The sequence below is a fragment of the Cucurbita pepo genome, chromosome LG12 (assembly GCF_002806865.2).
Source record: "Cucurbita pepo subsp. pepo cultivar mu-cu-16 chromosome LG12, ASM280686v2, whole genome shotgun sequence".
NCBI classification, from domain to species: Eukaryota; Viridiplantae; Streptophyta; class Magnoliopsida; order Cucurbitales; family Cucurbitaceae; genus Cucurbita; species Cucurbita pepo.
The window spans coordinates 1,452,837-1,473,651 of record NC_036649.1 but is presented as its reverse complement, the minus strand read 5'-3'; the positions used below and the strand labels follow the sequence as shown (position 1 = coordinate 1,473,651).

The window sequence follows — 20,815 nt, the reverse complement described above, 5'->3', positions numbered from 1 at the left end:
GTTAAGTTAATTTTTTAAACCAATCTGAAATTGCTTCCTAACCCATCTCATTGGATCGTTCAAAATATCAAAGGTTCGGAAAACTTGAAGTAGGAACTTGAACGTCTAAAGTATTTAATATCGAAAATAAGACTCGAACTCAGTATTAAACTAATGATGTAGTGTTCACCACCGAGAAAGAAGAACTTGAAGGCCCGAAGGTAGGAGGTGTCGACCGAATCAATGTGGACAAGGACAAGGAGTATGCAATTCCTTTACTCTTAACGGCCCCTCTCGCTTTTAATAGATTAAAAAATTATTACTCACAAAATTAAAAATCCTATGATGTGATGTATTTAATATTATTAATTTATTATTACGTCGTATGACTAAATAAAATAATAATAATAATAATAATAATTTAGACGACAATTGAAATTTAATTGTTTTAAAAAATATATATTTTTGTTGACTAAGTTTTATCGAGATTAGACATCACTAAAAAAGATTAATCATACCTAAATCCCGTTAAATCAAAAAGTTCAATAAACTTACACAACGTTAAATTTAATATCATTTTTGATACAGTATTCATCTCAATTTTTATTAAAACGTCAAAAATCAAAAGGGTATATATGTTTTTTTTTCGTTTGAATTTTCGATATCACGGGACCAGAACATCACATTATTTTCAAAATTATTGCTCNTTTTTTTTTTTTTTTTTTTTTTTTTTTTTTTTTTTTGTAGGAAATTCACTTTCTTGGTCGATATTGCTGGTTCTAACTAGCTGAATTATACTCAAGTTAGCATCGGCTCAAATAATGATAGCTCGATTATTATTGGTTGGAGGGGTCGGCGAAACCTCCGACCGAACCCCAATCAACAAAGGTATATATGCTAGAAATCTATCATCATGTTGGATCAAAAGCTCCAAAAATAAACTTCACATTATATCTTTGACACTGACGACCTAACTAAACTCTCTCTCTCTAAATCAAAATTTGGAAGATCCAACGGTGGAGATTCTTTGATGTAAAGACTCTGGTCTTGTCAAATGGAGCCCACCAATCACACATCTGCTGATCATCATCACCAAGATGTCCAATCACAGGGTTATTGATGTGGAGCCCTACGTGGGATCGCCAACACCGGATCATTCCTTTGGGATATTATTCTCTGCGCCGCGGTCAACTAGATCCAGTGTGGACTCGGTTTCTGATCCGTTAGATTGAAAGAATATTTGGGAGAAAGTCAATCGTGTGAGATTTATGAGTTAGTTTCAGACTCCATGATTTGTACGGTCGTTGACTCAAATGAAAGAATTTCACACAACACAAAGAACTAGCCATTTAATTAACCTTTAAATCATATTTTAATTATTTATTTTTAAAATTTAAATATTAGATTCCATATTAACGCATATTTTCAAAATTATGTGAAAAATAAATAAAATAAAAATAAAATTTACAACAAAAATAGTTTTTTTTTTTTTTTTAATTTAAAAACTCAAATTATAATTTTAGAAATTTAAATGCTAAAATAGAACATATTTAAACATGTAAGGAACTAAAATAAATATTTTTAACGTTTAAATTTCATTTAAACGTATTAATTTATTTTTTATTTTTTAGGTATAAAATCTTAGATAAATGATTACCTTAACAGTGACGTGTTTCTGGTACTTTGAGACGTGAATGTTGATGTTTTTATTTGAAAAATTCCGACACAAAATATGCATATAATAAATATTTTTTAATGCAAAATTATGATTGTGATTAAAAAAAAAAGGGTCGGAAAGGGTAATTATATGAAAGTATAGGGGATGAAAACGAATATTTTGAAAATGGAAGTACTAAATAGTAATTGGATGGAATATTTAGTGGGTGTGTTTGGCAATGAGTTTAAGGTAACTGGAGAGTGGATGCGTTGATCTTAACCCGGGTGGGGACAAGATCCCATTCCGAGTTGGGGTAAAGTAAAAGGGAAAAGGAAGAATGAGAAGAAGAAGCTAAGCTGTTTGGGGCTTTCGCTTTTCTTTTTTCTTCTTCGTTACTTGTTACGTAGGTTTCCTTTTTTCACGCCATTCCACTTTTTATATTTATTTATTTATTTATTTATTTATTTATTTAAGTTCGGTGTATAAATACAAATTTAAAAGTTCATCGACCAAACTTCTAAAAGTTTTGAATATGTCACTATTTTTATTTAAAGATTTTAATTTTAGTAAGTCGTTGTTCTTGACATTCTTAGAACGTTTGGAAGATAGGTCGATTGAACTAGCAAATAACAATTTCACGTGATGTCGTGCTAAAATTAGTTAGCTAGATAAAATTACTCGTGTATATAGACTATAAAAGTTTGATGATATGGGAGCTCGAGTAACTTTTATTTGTTCGTTCTTTTGAAATTGTCCCAAATCATGACCAAACAAGTGTTATGGGGTAGGTTCTGCTAGCCCATAGACTGAATCCATTCGGTCGTCCTCCGAGAGTGAGCCAATGTAGAGTACTGGTTACGTGTAGTGAATGCAGCCTACTGAGGCCACGAGAACTAAGTTGTGATGTGTGACATCCTCCTCTCCACTGAGTCCAACTAATTCATGGTACTACTTTAACATGTGCATAAAAGAAAACGATATTATCCTAACTCAGCTTTACATTTGTGAGATCTTACATCGATTGGACAGGGAACGAAATAATCTTTATAAGGGTGTGGAACCCCCTCCCTAATAGACGCGTTTTAGAAACCGTGAGACTAACGACGATATGTAACGGGTCAAACGGATAATATCTACTAGTGACGGGCTTGAGCTATTACAAATGGCATCAGAGACAGACATCTGGCAGTGTGCTACCGAGGATGCTGGTGGCTTGTGAGATCTCATATCAGTTGGAAAGAGGAACGAAGCATTCTTGTGTTGAAACCTCTCCCTAGTAGACGCGTTTTAAAAATCATGACATTGACGACGATACGTAATGTGTTGGGGTGTTACAACATCACTACGATTTATTACAACTTCGATGTGAGATCTTAGTTGTACTACTGAATAAATTTACGACCACTTATGTGTGTAGCTAACCGAAGCTAAATTTGTTAGCTAGATTCTCGCATCAACATTGAACATAGCTCAATTGGTCAAAAAGTCAAAGATTTGAATTCGGCTCCTAGTAGATTAAAGAAAATGGCTTATAAAGTCAAAATCAAAATTTTTAAATATAATTTATGAATTAAAATAGACATAAAATAAAAGAATTTAAAATTTTTAATTTAATTTAATAAAGAAAAAAGGGTTTAGTTTTTTGAGAGAGCAATGAGAAGAGTGAAGGTAAGGTGGGACCCGGTGTCTCCTTATTGGGTGAAGAGAAATGAGTGTCATTTTGGATCATCCAATCGATATTCGCCACGTGTCCTATTCCACTATTACTCTATACTCTATACTCGCCGCCGATTCCCTTTTTCTTTTTTTCTTTTAATTTTCTTTTTCTTTCTTTTTCCTTTTTAATAAAAAAGAATATTCATTTTAGATTTTTTTAAAAAAAATTCAAATGAATATTAAAAAGTGAATAAATCTAATAGATATTTTATAAATGGTACAAATTTGGATGTATTATTTTAATTAATATTTCTATTTTTTTATATACTAATTTTTTTTAGTTAATTAGTCGAGAGTTTAGTGGCATTTTATAGTAGTGTTTATATGTCTCGATAGCTCGATCAACTCTAATTAAATTAGATTTTTTTTTCAGTTTGGATTGGGTAGAATTTTAAAAAAATCAAAAATTCCAATTGGTTCGTGGATTGAATTTTTTTTATTAGGTCAACCCGATCAACTAAAAAATAGAGTTATAACCTATCCTAACTCTACTATAAATGTTTGATGTTTGAGTTTTACGACATTTTAGTTATTAATGTAACATATATTTTAGATAAGTATTTTTTTTTTATAAAAAAGAAAATTGGAACGCCCCAACCCAACAAAAAAAATAGATGGTTAAGTTGGGTCGTGAACTCTGTTCGAGTTGCTCGGGTCACCAACACAACCAACACAAAATTTCAGATTTCTCCAACCTAACCCGTGTACGCTTACCCTAATTTTCTTCCCATGTCGAAAATTATTACACTAATTGAAATATTAANAAAAAAAAAAAAAAAAAAAAAAAAAAAAAAAAAAAAAAAAAAAAATTAATTGCTTATAAGCTTTAAATTATTGAAATAAGTTTGCTAAACTCCCACGCAACAAACTTTAAATGGGCAAGCTTCCTTTTTATTTTTTATTTAAAAAAAAAAAAACAAAAAAGAAATAGGGGTGAAAATAGAAATAATAAAAATGTTGGGGTCATTTCCATAAGATCATAAATGAGTGGGAAATCAAAAGGTATTATTATAAATTAAACCCCACTTTTGACAATATTATCAATTGGGGCCCCACATTTCGGCTCAAAGTTGACGGACCGCTAAACGCCGTTAAATGTGATTAATAATTACGATTTTGTTGTAAAAGGCTTAGAAATTGGAAGTTAATAATTACGAGTTGGGAAAAAGTAAAACATAAATTGGCAAGTCCGTACCATGGAAGATGGAAACAAGACCCCCCCAAAAAAATTGAATAATTACAAAAAGTGCCCATCCATTGGTCGCCGTGGAGTTGAAAATTTTCCCCCACGCGCCACACGCCTTTAATTTTGCAAATTACTTTCTTTTTCAAGTATAGTATTTATATTTTCAAAATAATCCTTGTATTTTTGTTTAATTTCAATTCGATCCTTCAAATTCCAATAAATAAATAAATACATTTTTTAATGGGCTACAAAGATTAATCGACTGAAATTTACCAACTTTTCCAATCGAGTTAACGACTCTATTTGAAAAAAAGTTTCAATATTAACACATATGAATTTGACTCCAAAATGACTCGAAAAAAAGTTTAAATGACTCGACAGAGTTGAGGTTGAGAGGTCTTATAGACACGAAATCATAGAGATAACAATTTTTTACAAAATGAATAACAATTAACATTTTTTTAAAAATCTTTTTCTCATTTATTTGATTAGATTGAGAATTTTCTTATAAAATATTAAAAACAACACCATTACTATCATACATGAAACTAGATAAAAGTCAATAATGTCTATAAAAGTAACGTACTATACTTTAAAAAACGATCAAATCATCTGAGATAATAATAAGTGCCTTACCCACTAAAATAGGTTTAGATTAGCATTATACTATACCTTATAAAATGAATTATGATCTGGGTACTGTCTCGAAGAGAGACTCAGTGAAATAAATAAGTTTTAACATATGAGACGACACACAGGTATTAAGTAGACGAGCACTAAGTAATTAAACATCTCATTCTCATAAGGTCAAAAGTCTGAATCTTCAAATGAAGAACAATATACCTAAAATTTGGTATTACTAGTAAAATAGGTTTAGATTAGCACTACACTGTACTTACAACCTGGGTACTGTCTCATAGGGAGTCTCGGTGAAATAGAAATATGAGACAACACATGGGTATTAAGTAGTTTTAATCATGTTACACGAGCACTAAGTAATTAAACATCTCATTCTCATAAGGTCAAAAGTTTGAATCTTTGAATGAAGAACAATATACCTAAATTTTGGTATTACTACTAAAATAGGTTTAGATTACCACTATACTGTACTTACGACTTGGGCACTGTCACATAGGGAGTCTCGGTGCAATAGACAAGTTTTAAAATATGAGACGAGACACGGATATTAAGTAGACGAGCACTAAGTAACTAAACATCTACTCATTCTCACAAGGTCAAAAGTTTGAATCTTTGAATGAAGAACAATATACCTAAATTTTGGTATTACTACTAAAATAGTTTTAGATTAGCACTATACTCTACTTACGACCTGGGCACTGTCTCATAAAGAGTCTCGGTGCAATAGACAAGTTTTAAAATATGAGACGAGACATGAGTATTAAGTAGTTTTAATCATGTTGACACAAGCGCTAAATAGCTAAACATCTACTCAGTCTCACGAGATCAAAACTTCAAATCTTCGGTTGTTCTCTTTTCAACCCTAATCCCTATCCCAAACCCCCACCTTAGTGGTACGAATTCGAGTATTTAGAACATGAAGTTTGGTCAAATTTGATGAAGCCTAGAGTTGTTAGTGGGATGGTTTTTGAAAATGTCCGATTCCAAAGTGAGTGAAAAAAAGGGTTAAAAGAAAAGTGAAGGAATCCCCAGAGTGTGCAGATTGGTCAAACATATGGCTTTTTGAATGTGCAAACCTTTTATGGTCAAGTTTTTGAGTATATCTATGTTGAGATGATTGGACTGCAAACTTTTAGCAATATGGAATGCTTTTCTTTTCTTTTCTTCTTCACCTAATTCTAAAACACTATCATTTCAGAAAGTTAAAGCTTTGTTCTTTTTTGACAAAATGTTTTCTATTTCTCTCTTCAAAACCTATCAAACAATAAATCAACACTTTTAACTCTTTCTTGTGCCTTTTTATTGATTTGGGTGCTTAAGTTTTTGTCTTTTTCTTATGGCTCGGTGTTGGTTAACATATATTTATCATTTCAAAGGTCAATGTTTTGTTCTTTTATATGAAGTTGATGGCTCGAGCTGGTATCAAAATGATACTTCTCCTAGTAAGATATGGTTCAGGGATGAACTAAGGCGGAAGCTGATGAAGAATGAGATCAATCCTAACAATAGGATGACTAAGAATTAAAAGAATTGAAAGTTACTACCTATACCAACAATGTACACCTTCCTTTTCAGTATCTCAATCAATCATAGGAACTTCATGGTTAAACATGTTTTATTGAGAGCAATTCTATGTTGGGTGAGTTCATAGAAAATTTTCTGAGACAAATATATTAGAAGGATTCATGTTCGTCTGTAGAGATAATCTTCACTCTTAAGAAACGAGAAATAGATAACGTAACTATGTCACAAGTGAATGTTAGGACCATCAGATAAAGGATTTACAAACATCATCTTACAACACGATGGACAAATGAACAGAAAGCTAAGATTGAGATCCCAACAAAACTTGGAAACATGAGAGACATAACACCCATTAATTCAATTATTTTAAGACATGGTTCAAGTTTGTCTCTGTCTACGTTTATGAACTTTTGATACATATGGAATGTTTATATTCAATAATAACGATTAATATATATATATATAATTGAATTTGGTATATAATATTACTATAAACTTTCAATTTTGTGTTTAATTGGTTAGAAAAAATGTATCGAATACATAAAAAAAATTCTATTAGACACAAAATTTAAAGTTTAATCTAGTATTATATTATGATATATGCATTCGTACAAAATATACTAGAGAAGTATCTCATGCTTGTGACATATGAACATACATGAAATCCTATAATTTTAAATCATAATACATAGTTATGATGCACACCATACGTGAGATCCCACATCAATTAGAGAGGGGACAGAAGCATTGTTTATAAAGGTATGGAAAACTCTCCCTAACAGACGCGTTTCAAAATCATGAGGCTAACGACAATATGTAACGAGCCAAAGCGGATAATATTTACTAGCAGTGGACTTTGACTATTACAAATGATATTAGAGCCAGACATCAAGCCGTAGACTAACGAGTCACATATCAAAGTTTAACAACTAAAATGTGGAACGTAAAAAGTTTAAAAGATAAGTCAATACTTTCACGGAAATTAGAAGTTCGAAGACCTAAATTATTTGTTTAACGAGATAGGTTTTCGGGTTCGAATGAGTCTCTTTTTCTCCATTGAAATAAGAGAGAGGGTATGAAGAGAATCTCTGTTGTCTCTCAGTCAATTTTGAAATAAGAGATGATAAGAGATATGGAGGAAATATATAATTTATATAATAAGATATGAAAACATGAGGTATGAAGATGCTTTCTCTCTCTCCCATTTCCGACATGTCGGCTCATGGAAACCCTAAAAATTCAGACCAATTTGTCTGCAAAGTATGGACATTTGTCCACTTTTTGGTGCAATAAGAATTAACACCCATTATACCCTTTTAAAATTTTAAAAAATTAAATAAGAATTAGGGTTTTAGACTCTCAAAAATCCCCCATTGGTTATATATTAAATGAAAAAGGGAATAAAATTGAATGAGGGAAGGAAGTCAAAGTAAAGGATTTGAAGATTGAAAGCTCAAAAATCAAGGAATTATAATCACATGGAGGCCATGTTGAAGGACTCCCTAAGAACCCTCCCTTAACTCTCTCTCTCTCTCTCTCTCTTAGGCCATCTTGCCTTAATTCCCATTTTTTTGTTCACTTTTTGCTTTGTTTCCCAAGAACCACATATACCTCCAAGCCTTTGAGTTTGGGTTTGAGATTTTCTTCTCATTTTGATTAGGGTTTCATCGTATTCCGTAGTTCTTTCTTGTACCCATTACCGAGTAGCAACTCCGATCAAGAAAGACTTCGGAGTCGAAGTCATCCTTCTCCTAAACCCATATATGGATCCATTCTCGACTAGGGACAGCCACCCAAATAACCATAACATCAAAAGGTCACTAGCCCAATCGTACGAAAAGCCTCGTTTAATTACCCAAAAAAAATCTCTACTCGTTTTTACAAGAGAGATGTCTTAGATATCACTATAATAAAATTTATTAATAAATAATAGATTGATGAATGTTCGGTCTGTACTAAACATGTCCATAGATTCTAAAATATGTCTAATAAGTTCTTGTACCAAAAAGATAGCTATCACGAAGAAAACTATCTAAAAAAAAAGAATAAAATGGATTTTTAACATGAATGATTACTTCATCAAAATTCAATTCATTACCCAAATCATAACTAACAGAATCAAGATTTAAGGGAATCAAGATCATAACTAACAGAATCAAGATTTAAGGGAATCAAGATAAGCTTTCTCAAACACATATAGCTATCAAACTATTAATAAAGCATTACATGTCATAAAGTTGGGGACCTAACTACAATATTGCATAGGATAAAAATAATAATAATAGATATCATATCAATGAAAGGTAGCTGAGATGCATATTAAAATCCCCCTTTTTTTTTTTTTTTTGCTATGTACTGCCACCTACTCATAATTGGTACCTATCTTTTTAAGCTTTATGTAACTTGTGGTGGTTTTAGATGGTTAAAAAAAAAAAAAAACAGACGCTGAGTTATGTCTAATAAATCCAAAAAATATTCGACATTTTATAAAATTTACTAATCTAAAATTTTAATTTTATGTATAATAAGTTCAAAAATTTTGAAAGATGATTAGAAATCTATAAATGTTTCAAAATTATAAATTGAAATGATTATGAAACGAGAGGTAAATTTAATTTGACAAAAAGAAAAAAAAAACATTCAAATGTTGGCTGGTGGATAAAAGTTAGGACATTGGAACAAACAAAGTGTCAAACACCAAACAAAATCTCAGCTTTTTAAGCTCTATGTTACAAAAATCTAACTTTTAGGGTCAAACATCTGAGAATAAGAAATTGAAAGACAACTTTTTCATACATTTCTAACCATTATAAAACTGTCAACTTGAAAGGCTATCCAACAAATGTTGTTGGGATATAAAACTAAAATGAAAAGAAGTTGAATTCAATGAAATATAAGTCTAAAAACATCTTTTTGTTTTTTAATTGTCGAAAAATTTACATATATGGATCTAGTTTTTTTCAAATTGTTTTGTCCAATTACCATAATACCCTTGGATGGGTCTTCAAAGTAGTCTGTCATGGGTAGGGAGGGGTATTTGTGTTATTTTGACCAATGAACAACTGGACCGTACATGGAGTTTTATCTAAATTTTCATTGTGGGTCTATTTTTGCAAATGGGTTGATCAGAACTACCATGATACCCTTGGGGGATCTTCAGAAGTAGTCTTTGACAGTATAGGGGTATCTGCATCATATGAAAAATGCATCTGAACGGAAAAGGGAGTTTAATCTAAATTTTTATTTATGGGGTCTATTATTGCAAATGGGATGACCTTAATATCCTTGGAGAAGGAACTTCATCTGGAGGGGTATTTGTGTCATTTTGGAAAATGCACAACTGAACAATACAGTGATTTTTATCTAAGTTTTCAGCATGGGTCTAATCTTGCAAATGGGGTTATCAAAATTACCATAATACCCTTGGGAGGATCTTGAAAAGGAGTGCCTGTCAGAGTAGCCTAGGAGGGGTATTCATGTCATTTTGACAAACGCGTAACTAAACAGTACATTATGGGTCTATTTTGCAAATGGGTTTATCAGAAAATTACAATAATACCCTTGGGAGTATCTTGTCATGGGTGGTTTGGGATGGATATTTGTGTCATTTCGACAAATGCACAGGGCAGTGGTTGTTGGTAACAGGCACTGAGATTTTTCTCATTTTTTAAAAAATATTTATAAAATAATAAAAAATGAAAGAAAAGGAGGAAAGTACAGAGGGAAACGTTGTGATGTGTAAGAGTTATTGGATTTATTAGCTGCTGCTCTCTTCCCCCAACAATCAATTTAAATCTTTTGTCCTTTCATTCTCTGCCATTTCTCCTCATTTTTTTCTTTCTTCCTCAAATTTCTAACTTTTGTTTTTCTCAACAACCCTTTCATATTTCTTTATTCCCATACAAAAATTAAAAAATCATGAAATGTAAAAATTCTAAACAAAATTAAGCGGGAGTTAAAAAAATGTAATGAAAAAAAAAATATATATATATTTCTCTCTATAAATTTTAAGTAAACCTTTAGCTCTTTACGGTTATGAATTCAAAGTTTAAATAGGTGTATTGACTAATATATTAAATATTGACCCATATAGAAAGTTACATAAAACTAGCAAAGACGACATTTATTGGGTAGATAAGATTTCTAATGTCCAAGGGTCATTCAACAAGAATTCCAAATGAGAGATTTCGTATCATTCTCTTCCTCCTAGATAAAATTAAATTTTTGGATGTAAAAAATGTAAATTGAAAGTATATTCAATCCAAATCAAGTAAAAACTAAAAGAATAAAATTACAAATAAAGAAACTAAATTATAATATTGTATATATATATTTCAACTAAAATATTTGAGTTTTAAATTGGTACTGTTATTATTAAAAAAAATAAAAGAAAAAATAGGGAAGATCGGCTGATGAGGGGGAAGTGAGCCGAGCCGAAGCGAGAGGTATAGACGGTGGAGCGGAAAGAAGGGAAGCGAAGTCCAAAAAGGGCAAAAAGGGAAAAAGAAAACACAAGGACAGAGGAAGAAGAAGAAGAACCAAGAAGGGAAGGAAGTGGAGAAACGATGACGGAAGCTTTACTAACGGCGAAAGTTGTCAGTTAGCCTGTCCCTCGTGGGTCCCACCTCTTCTCTTTCCCTCTCCTTCCCTCTGAAGCCGCGGGAATCTTTTTGTTTTTATTTTATTTTTCGGGAAGGGGAAATTGAAAATCATGCCTCCATTCGAATTATTGTTTTAAACGCTTTTTCAACTCTTAAGTTACCATTTTCCCTTCTCTTTTTACTAAACTTACCTAAATAAATATAGGCTTTTTTAAGACTAAAAATAAAACAAAAATGTCAAACTAATCTTTGATCTTTACAAAGTGACTAATGGAATCCTATATTTTGCAACCTTTTCTAATAGAACCTAAAGTTTCTAAACTTTCATATCAAATCTCTTTAACATTTTAAATGTTTTTCAAAAGTTTGAAGGCTTACTCATACTTAAAAACTCAGAATCAAATTCCATATTTGATAGTCCCAGGATTCCCTTAACGTCTCTTAGAACATGGTCTCATGTTACTAAGAGTTAGGACTATCCCCACAAGCCAATACGACTCATGTCATCATATTGTCTTCACTCTTAATAACAATCCTGAAGATAGTAAATAGTAAATTGCATCTTAGTTTTTCTCTTAGAACATGGTCTCATGTTACTAAGAGTTAGGACTATCCCCACAAGCCAATACGACTCATGTCATCATATTGTCTTCACTCACATGCTTCTTAAGAAAATATTCTCAAAAGGTCACTTCACATAGAATTGCTCCAAACAAAACACACTTAACTTTAGAGTTCCTATGATTAAGTCATCGAAAAGGAAGGTGCATCTTGTTGGTATAAATAGTAAATTTCAACTTAGTTTTTCTTAATCATCCTATCTTCAGGATTGTTATGATTCAGATATGGTCCTTGTTCATTCATATACCTCCTTTTACTTGAGTATCAAATTCTCTACCTAAGTTCACAATAAATAGGGTCGAGGATAGAAGTCAAAGGGAAAATGTCTAAATAGGTTAAGTTATACCTTAAAACTTTTTGAAGTTCAAAACACTAAACAACCAAAGTGGTAATTTACCCTTATATGATTTAAACTTGCATGTCGGCACTGAGTAGAATGAAAGTGGGCCGAGGGGGAAAAGCCCAATAGGGAAAGAGATGGGGCCCATAGAAGGGAACAAAATAGCAAATACAACCAACCACGCCTCATTANTTTTTTTTTTTTTTTTTTTGGTAGTTTCACACTTCCTTTGATAGAGACATTCCTTTCCTTGTGGGCTCATCTCTTTTTTTCCACCATTATTTTTCTCACTTCAAAATTTCAAATCATGTTTCTAGTATTTATTCCTAAAACAAAAACCAAAATAAATAATGCTCATATCTAAGTCTCCTAAACAAAATGAAAAGCCAATTTTGGATAGTAATTTCATTATCTACTCAAGTTTTGAGNACCTAAGAACACAAAGAACCCTAATAAATTGCAAGATACAACAAACAAACCTTAACAATAAAAAAATAAAAAAACTAAAGATAAAATTGACTCACAAACAGGGTAATTAATTTATTGAAACTAGATATAGTATGGGCTATTTTAACAATGGTTTTAATTTTTGGCTGCTGTTGGAAATATACTTTTAATAGTTAGCATCTTATCCAATAATTATTGGAAATATGAAACTGACTTAAAAGCCAAAGTGAATTATTTTGCAAGGACTTCCTTGCAAAAGGAAAATATTCCAATTGTAAGGGGAATATATGTGTGTTCTGTCTACAAGTAAAGACTCTCCCCCTATGTCTGCTAATGGGCCGGCAAAACTGGATTTGGGCTCTCCAGTGGATTGCTATGGGGCTGAGGAATAGACCATACGATTGTGGACCTACTTTCATTATGGGCCTAGGAACAGCCCGGGTTATCAATTGTTGTCTGATTGTCCACTCTCCCCCATGGAGGAAGACGTGGAAGACGTGGACAATATTCTAGCGTATTAAGATATTTTTGGAATTAAAAAACAAAAGTAAAGATGTCTATTCAATTAAAAATGAGAAAAAGATAAGATATCAGTCATCAACTCAAAGGTTACTCGACCCTAGAATTAAAAAAAAAGTTAAAAGATTAATGCTATCATACACATATGTCACACAAAACTTAAATTTAATTATATCATAGTATACAATACCAACATATTTAAATAGTTTTTTCCTCCTTAAAATCTTTATTATAAAAAGTACCATATGTTATAAAAATAAGATATCAGTCATCAACTCAAAGGTTACTCGACCCTAGAATTAAAAAAAAGTTAAAAGATTAATGCTATCATACACATATGTCACACAAAACTTAAATTTAATTATATCATAGTATACAATACCAACATATTTAAATAGTTTTTTCCTCCTTAAAATCTTTATTATAAAAAGTACCATATGTTATAAAAATAAGATATCAGTCATCAACTCAAAGGTTACTCGACCCTAGAATTAAAAAAAAGTTAAAAGATTAATGCTATCATACACATATGTCACACAAAACTTAAATTTAATTATATCATAGTATACAATACCAACATATTTAAATAGTTTTTTCCTCCTTAAAATCTTTATTATAAAAAGTACCATATGTTATAAAAATAGTTTTTTGCTCTTCTATATGCATTTACTAATAATAATCGAGATCAGTGTAAGGAAGTTATATTCTATATAAACCCCTATATTCATGTGATTATATGTTTACTTCTGACGGGAACAAGAAAATCACAAAGCTCTATAGTGTCTCGAGAGATGTACCTGATTGTGTTGTTAATTTTAGTTATCTGCAGCTGCTGAGAACTCGAACATTTGACAGTTTCATCTCCTCCTCTCTGCTAGCTACATATGATGAAATCACACAGATTCAGTTGAACGAAAGTTGAAAACGAAGAACAAAGAGGCCCAGTTTCAGTTGGACAAAACCAACCTTGAAGCTGTTTCAAAGTCCTTGAGTTGAACCATGAAACCAACATTCGAGCTGCCTGCGGTTGTCTACTCATGCCAATGCTCAAGTTGGATTCATACTGTAACAGCTCAAGCCCGAAGATATTGTCCTCTTTAATTTTTTTTTTCGCGTTTTCCCTCAAGATTTTTAAAACGCGTCTGGTAAGGAGAGGTTTCTATACCCTTATAAATAATATTTTGTTCTCCTCTCCAACTGATTGGGATGGGCTTTCCCTCAAAGCTTTTAAAACATGTTTGCTTGGAAGAGGATTCTACACCCTTATAAAGAATGCTTCGTTCTCCTCCCCAACCGATATGAGATCTCACAATCCACCACCTTTAGAGCCCAACGTCCTCACTGGCACTCGTTCCTCTCTCCAATCAACGTGGGATCTCACAATCCACCCCCTTCGATGTCCAGCGTCCTCGTTGGCATTCATTACTCTCTCCAATCGACATGGGATCTCACACATACCACATTTTTTCATCAGATATGCAACTGTAATGATTACACTGCAAGATAAAGGAAGAGAAGTTCAGACCTAACATAGAAAAATGAGGTCGATATGCAAGAAGATTAACCGTTGAATAGGAACGCTTGACAAATCCCATGAGTTGGGAAGGAGGAAAACAAAATACAGGGAGATTAAGAAGAAAGAGGAAGGTCTTTGCAGTATTCACGCCAAAGATTCACCTTCTAGTGTCCAAGATTAACTCAAGTTAACACACAACAGGAAATGACATTGGATGTCAGCAGTAGGAATTCCATTTGATAGAAAAACAATTATAAACACTGATAACTTACGTTATGAATCATAAAAATCACAAGTTTAGTACATGAAGCCTAAACAGAACTGATACTGCAAATTGTTACAATGATAAGCACTGATAACTTATGAATCATGACAATCATAAGTTCAGTACATTAAATTTGAACGGGGATGATACTAGAAATCGTTCTGGGTATTATAAGATAGCTAGTGAATATCCTACATGAACAATGGCATGTGGAAACAGTTCTGTTCTCTGAAGATGCAGCTGGAAACGAATTAATCCTACTCTTTGGTTGTGAAGAATGGAGACTGAATCATTCTTTAAAGCGTTATATATAGGTCCATAGGGAAAAAGTTTGAGGTCCCTAATAGCAACTTCCAACAAAGATTGGATAAAACTATAAAGTTACAGGACATGTCCGTAGCAAATGGTTTGTTGCACCAAATAGAACTTGGAACTTTACATATCACCAACTGTTTTATATATAAAATCATTTGGATCAGCGGTGGAAAGGAACAAGGAATGGTTAAAATGCGACTGATATTCATCTTCTTCAGTTGATCCTTGTGATGAGTGGCTCCAAAAGAGGCTAAGAACAGACACTAAAATACCACAAAGGACAACAGCTTCAGAAAGCTGTTTAAGCAGAGGTCTGAACCACTGACTAGAATAATAAGGCACAATTAAGCAGCCAAAAGATTGGTTCCGATGACTTTTGAAGAGATGAAAAGTACTGTGCTAAAAACATTTTAAAGTGCTGAGAGACACTTTAGTAATGTTGCCCAAAATTAGTACCAGTACCTTCAAAAGTCATTACAAACTAATTCTAATTAGGATTACCTCTTCAATTTGTCAAGGAACTCTGTCCTCTTTAAGGCCTCTCTCAAGACAAATGATGTTACACAGAACAGTTAATCGAACAGTCATCATCATGATCTGTTTCCATAGTAGAAACAAAAACCAAGTTCTATATGTTCTTTCTTTTCATCCTCACGCCGAGTTAAGATTTCTATCTTTTCTTAACAAGTTTTAAATCGCATCCCAATTTACATAGTTTAAACATTGTTTTAGGTTGAGACTTGAAATGAACATAGGATCCAGAAAAAAAAATGAGATGATCACAGATCCAAATTATATATATGACATCATAAGCCTAAAATCTGTACAAGACGATGAAGATTGTTCAAGATTCAATGAAAAATGAGGATCAATAAACTAAATTGAACGGAATGCCTCAAACAAACGCCAAATAGTTAAACCAGTACAGAATTAAAACTAACTATTCGAAAACGAAATCTCATGTCAATATCACATCCCCAAATCCTCCCCTCCGCTTATCCACAGAAACAAATTCCACTTAAAAGAAACACAAATGAATTTGCAGGCATTCACAGAAAAAGAAGTTCAGATTCTCCTCATATCAACGAAAAACGTATGATAATTTTCTACTCATTGGATTTGAACATAACTCGAGAAACTTGAAGTTTCAATTGAAAACAACGAAACTATCGGTAACTTCGATGAAGAACTCGATTTTTCATTTGGTGAATCGCACTCTAATGGACAAATTATATAAGAAATGAGGATCGAAATACTCACCAGGAAATTTTTCGAGTTTCTGGCGGAAATGGATCGATTGAGAAATCCGACTATCCAAGACTGAACCTCCATTGATTCTGCTGCGGTTGGGAACGAATTCTTTTATACGAACCGCGAGCCTGAGCCAACGATTGCGCGGTAAAATTTGATAACATTGAATATAAATGTATTTTTTTTATTAAATAATTACATATTATTTGAAATTTAGAAAAATTAATATTTATTTTCTTTGATTCCCAATTGTATTTCTTTAAAATTTAAAATATTAAATAATTTCAGTCTTAGAATATGATTATCTAATAAAATTATTTTTTTACATCATAATATAATTTTTTTTTTATTTTTCGAAAAATAAATATAAAATAAAAAACATTAAATTTGGTCGAAAAAATATCACTTTTAATAAACTTACCGAGCAAATGACAAATATAGAAGCTCTTTGAGATCTTGTCCTTGTCCGTACATCTCTAATACAACTGGTTTGTCATTTTTCGTTTTCTTTTCTTACTTAGACTAACAGTATTTGGGTCGTGACTGTATTTTGCAGTATTAATGTATTATCATACCAGTAATGCAACTTTTTTATTTTCATAGTGTGCACGTTTGACTGAGCCTATCGCTAGCAGATATTGTCCAATTTAACCTATTACGTATTGTCGTCAGCCTAACAATTTAGCTTCTGCACTCTTTTAAAAAATACTTTGTTCCACCTCCAACGGACGTGGGACGTGAGATCTCACAATTCGCCCTGTGTATAACTCTAATACCATTTGTAACAGTACAAACCCACAACTCAATGATGTTTTCTCCGTTTCCATCCTTGTCCCTACAAAATGGTCAATTTAGTTTTTTCAAACATCGAGCCTAGGCAGGGACTCCTCTAGATGATTTTGATCTCTGTCTCTCTCTCTCTCTCGATCGCTCATTAATGTAGATACTTTTAGATCTCCACCGTTAAATAGACATATCCGAAATCGAACGGTTGAAAATAGACTATAAATAACAAGAATGGGTGGATTCTTCATTTCGCACGTGGATTTGTTGAAAACCATGGACCAATAAATTTGGGCAAAGAAGATAATGTAAAGGATAGCAATTTTATTTCCACCTCAGCATCCCATAATTTTTTTCTTTTATAAAATGAATTTTATTTTAAAAAATAAAATAAAATTATAGGATAAATTTTATAAATATATTCTCTTAAACAAACTGCTCCACCTGGCATTTTTCCCTCTGCCAAAGTCTCCACTATCTCTCTCTCTCTCTGTAACCAATTTCCAATCCGCGGCGAATCTCCGCCGACTGTTCCAAATTTCCATGGCCGTTCCCAAATCTCGCTTTCTTCTTCTTCTTCTCTGTTTCTCAGCCCTCTTCCATGGCGGAGCCTTCTCTCCGGTCATTCCCGTCAACAAAGATTCCGTTACTAATCAGTATTTGGCCACGCTCTATCATGGCTCTCCGATTAAGCCTGTCCATCTCGCCGTTGATCTTGGCGGCCGGTTTCTCTGGATGGCTTGTGGTGGTTCTTCCTCCCGCCGGCCGATTCTCAGTCGGTCTATTCAGTGCATAGCGGCGGTTGGTGGGGGTAGATCTGGGTCTTCTGGCAGCGCGTGTGATGTAATTGCTGGGAATCCGTTTGGGGATTTGGAAGGGAAGGCGGTGCTGGTTGAGGATACGGTCGCCGTGAGGTCTTTGGACCGGTCAACGGCGGCGGTGATTGTTGCGCTTCATTCTTGTGCTCCGAGGTTTCTTTTACAAGGTTTGGCGAAGTCGGCTAAAGGAGTTTTGGGGCTTGGCCGGAATCAAATCTCCCTTCCGGCTCAGATCGCGACTGAGCTCGGTTTTCACCGGCGATTTTCCGTTTGTCTTTCGTCGACGAACGGCGTTGTTTTTCCGGATAGTGGAAACCTAGACTCTGTTTATGGATCTGAAATTTCGAGTTCTTTGACTTACACGCCGATTTTGACGAAGAAAATCGACGCCTCGCAGTCGCCGGAGTATTTCATCAACGTTAAAGCCATCAAAGTCGACGGTAACCGCCTCGATCTGAACAAGTCGCTTCTCGATTTGGATGGCGGAAGCGGCGGAGGGACGAGATTAAGCACGGTTGTTCCATACACCACACTAGAGAGTTCCATCTTCAACTCTCTGACGGCGGCTTTCAGAGTAGCAGCGGCCGCGATGAACATGAAAGAAGTGGCGCCGGTGGCGCCATTTGAGGCGTGTTTTGAATCGGAAAACATGGAGATGACAGCGACAGGGCCGAAAGTGCCGGAGATTGAACTGATTTTGCAGAGCGAAATGGTGGGATGGAAAATTAATGGAAGAAATTCTATGGTGAAGGTGAACGATGAAACTCTGTGTTTAGGGTTCGTCGACGGTGGATTGAAGCCAAGAAACGCCGTCGTTTTGGGAGGGTATCAAATGGAGGATATCGTCCTGGATTTCGACATGGGGACTTCCATGCTCGGATTTAGCTCCTCTTTGTTGCAGAGGAAGAAATCTTGCTCGGAATTTTCGCCGGAAAATTTACCGATCAGAGCCGGATGATTTGAGCAGGTTAAAACTGAAATCAGTGGTAAAATTTTGAGGGTTTTTTTTTTTTTTTTTAATTTAATTTAATTTTTTTTTTGTGGAAATTAGGATCTTGCTGTGTACTATGAGTTTTATATGCTTGTGGAATTTTCAAATTTTTTTTTTTGTTATGACTTGTGATAATTAGCTTAATATATATATATATATATATATAATTGAGATTTAATTTTTTTTTAATTTATGTTTAGTTATTTTTTAAATAAATTTGAAAATTTCTAAAATATAAAACCAAGAAAGTAATTAAAATGTAATTAGAACATAATTAAAGTGGGTTTAGAAATTAATTTGATATTTAATTTTACATTCTAAAAAAATTAAATGATTAAATATTTATTTGGGCAATAAATATTCTAACAAGTACTCTCTCATCAAATTCACCTGGTCTCAATCATACTCTTTTATAAAATAATATATATATATTTAAAAATCATTATTTAAAAAAGTCATTTCAAGATTGCAACATCAATCTAAAATTCCCATTTTACCCTTATGAGAAAATATTAACCATGGTTAAGTTAAGGGTTGGAATTGGAGTTTATATAGGAAATACTACGGTATAGGAACCACGGGACCCCACCACTAGTCTACCTTCTTTGGTTGGCTCCCACCCTCGTAACCAACGGGTCCTTTCCTCACTTGATCACTAACTCGTGAGCCCGCCTTGTGCGGCCCTCATACAGCATATGAGCTTTCCACAAAGGAGATTTAAGGAGTCTCTTAGTGAAACTCTTCCTCAAAAAAGGCGCCGATAAGAGACCCAAAAAGAAATAATTAGCTTTGTTTGGAATGAAAGGAGTAAACCAGTACGATCATAATATTGTATCATAATATTGTAGGTACTTGCAATGCGACTTTTAGCCCTTCCAATAGGGCGTTTATGAGCATGTGGCCTATACTCGATATTCTCATAAGGGTCCATTTATAGACTATTCCCTACTATTTAGATATTTAAAAAAAAAAATAATAATTTTGAAATATTTGTATGATAAGGGTATTTTTAAATAAAAAAACAAAATTTGGGATTTTTTTTTTAATTTAGTGGGAAAATAATGTTAACCATGGTTAAGTGAAGGGTGTGACGTGGGGTTTGGTGGGCTTGGATATTCTCCAGAAAAAAACAAGCACCAACGTAAGAATGAGAGAGCATCTTTGTTAGAATATTTTGGGATGCCCTTTGTGGGAACAAAAATAAAAAGTTGAAAATGACAACCCAATATCCTTCCTCCAACCATGTTAAACGCAATTTGCAAGGGCAAAATCGGGAATTCACTAAAATGAAAGGATAAGAATGGGCGCGGAATCATACTGATATATTATTATTAAATAAGTGGCTCACCGCTTATCGATATGCAGTGCCAGCCCTACCCCTGGCGTCATAATTAAGATACATTTATTTAAAAATATTACTAAATTAATAAAAAAAAATTCTAACTTTATATTTTATTTAAAAATTTATTTTAAAACCGTTAAATATTTATTTAATAAATACTCCTTCAATATTCTACATTTTAAAAAAAAAAAAAAAAAAAAACTTTATTGGTCCGCTAATTACTATAACGTGGATCGTCGAGTGATCCTACCTTCAACCAAATTCTTAAAAATTTCGATGATAAAAGAAGGTAAATTACCCGAAAT

General features: G+C 33.0%; 1 protein-coding gene across 1 annotated transcript; it reads left to right on the top strand.

Annotated features, from left to right (window-relative positions):
- The first annotated feature begins 17,785 nt into the window (after positions 1-17,785).
- LOC111807612 (basic 7S globulin-like) lies at positions 17,786-19,297 on the top strand. The gene has a single exon (XM_023693409.1). It carries the CDS (start codon positions 17,903-17,905, stop codon positions 19,133-19,135), a length of 1,233 nt encoding a protein of 410 aa, XP_023549177.1. The 5' UTR covers positions 17,786-17,902; the 3' UTR covers positions 19,136-19,297.
- The last annotated feature ends 1,518 nt before the right edge of the window (positions 19,298-20,815 follow it).

Coding starts and splice junctions, on each gene's coding strand:
- LOC111807612 (XM_023693409.1), top strand. CDS start 17,903: ATGGCCGTTCCCAAATCTCGCTTTCTTCTTCTTCTTCTCTGTTTCTCA.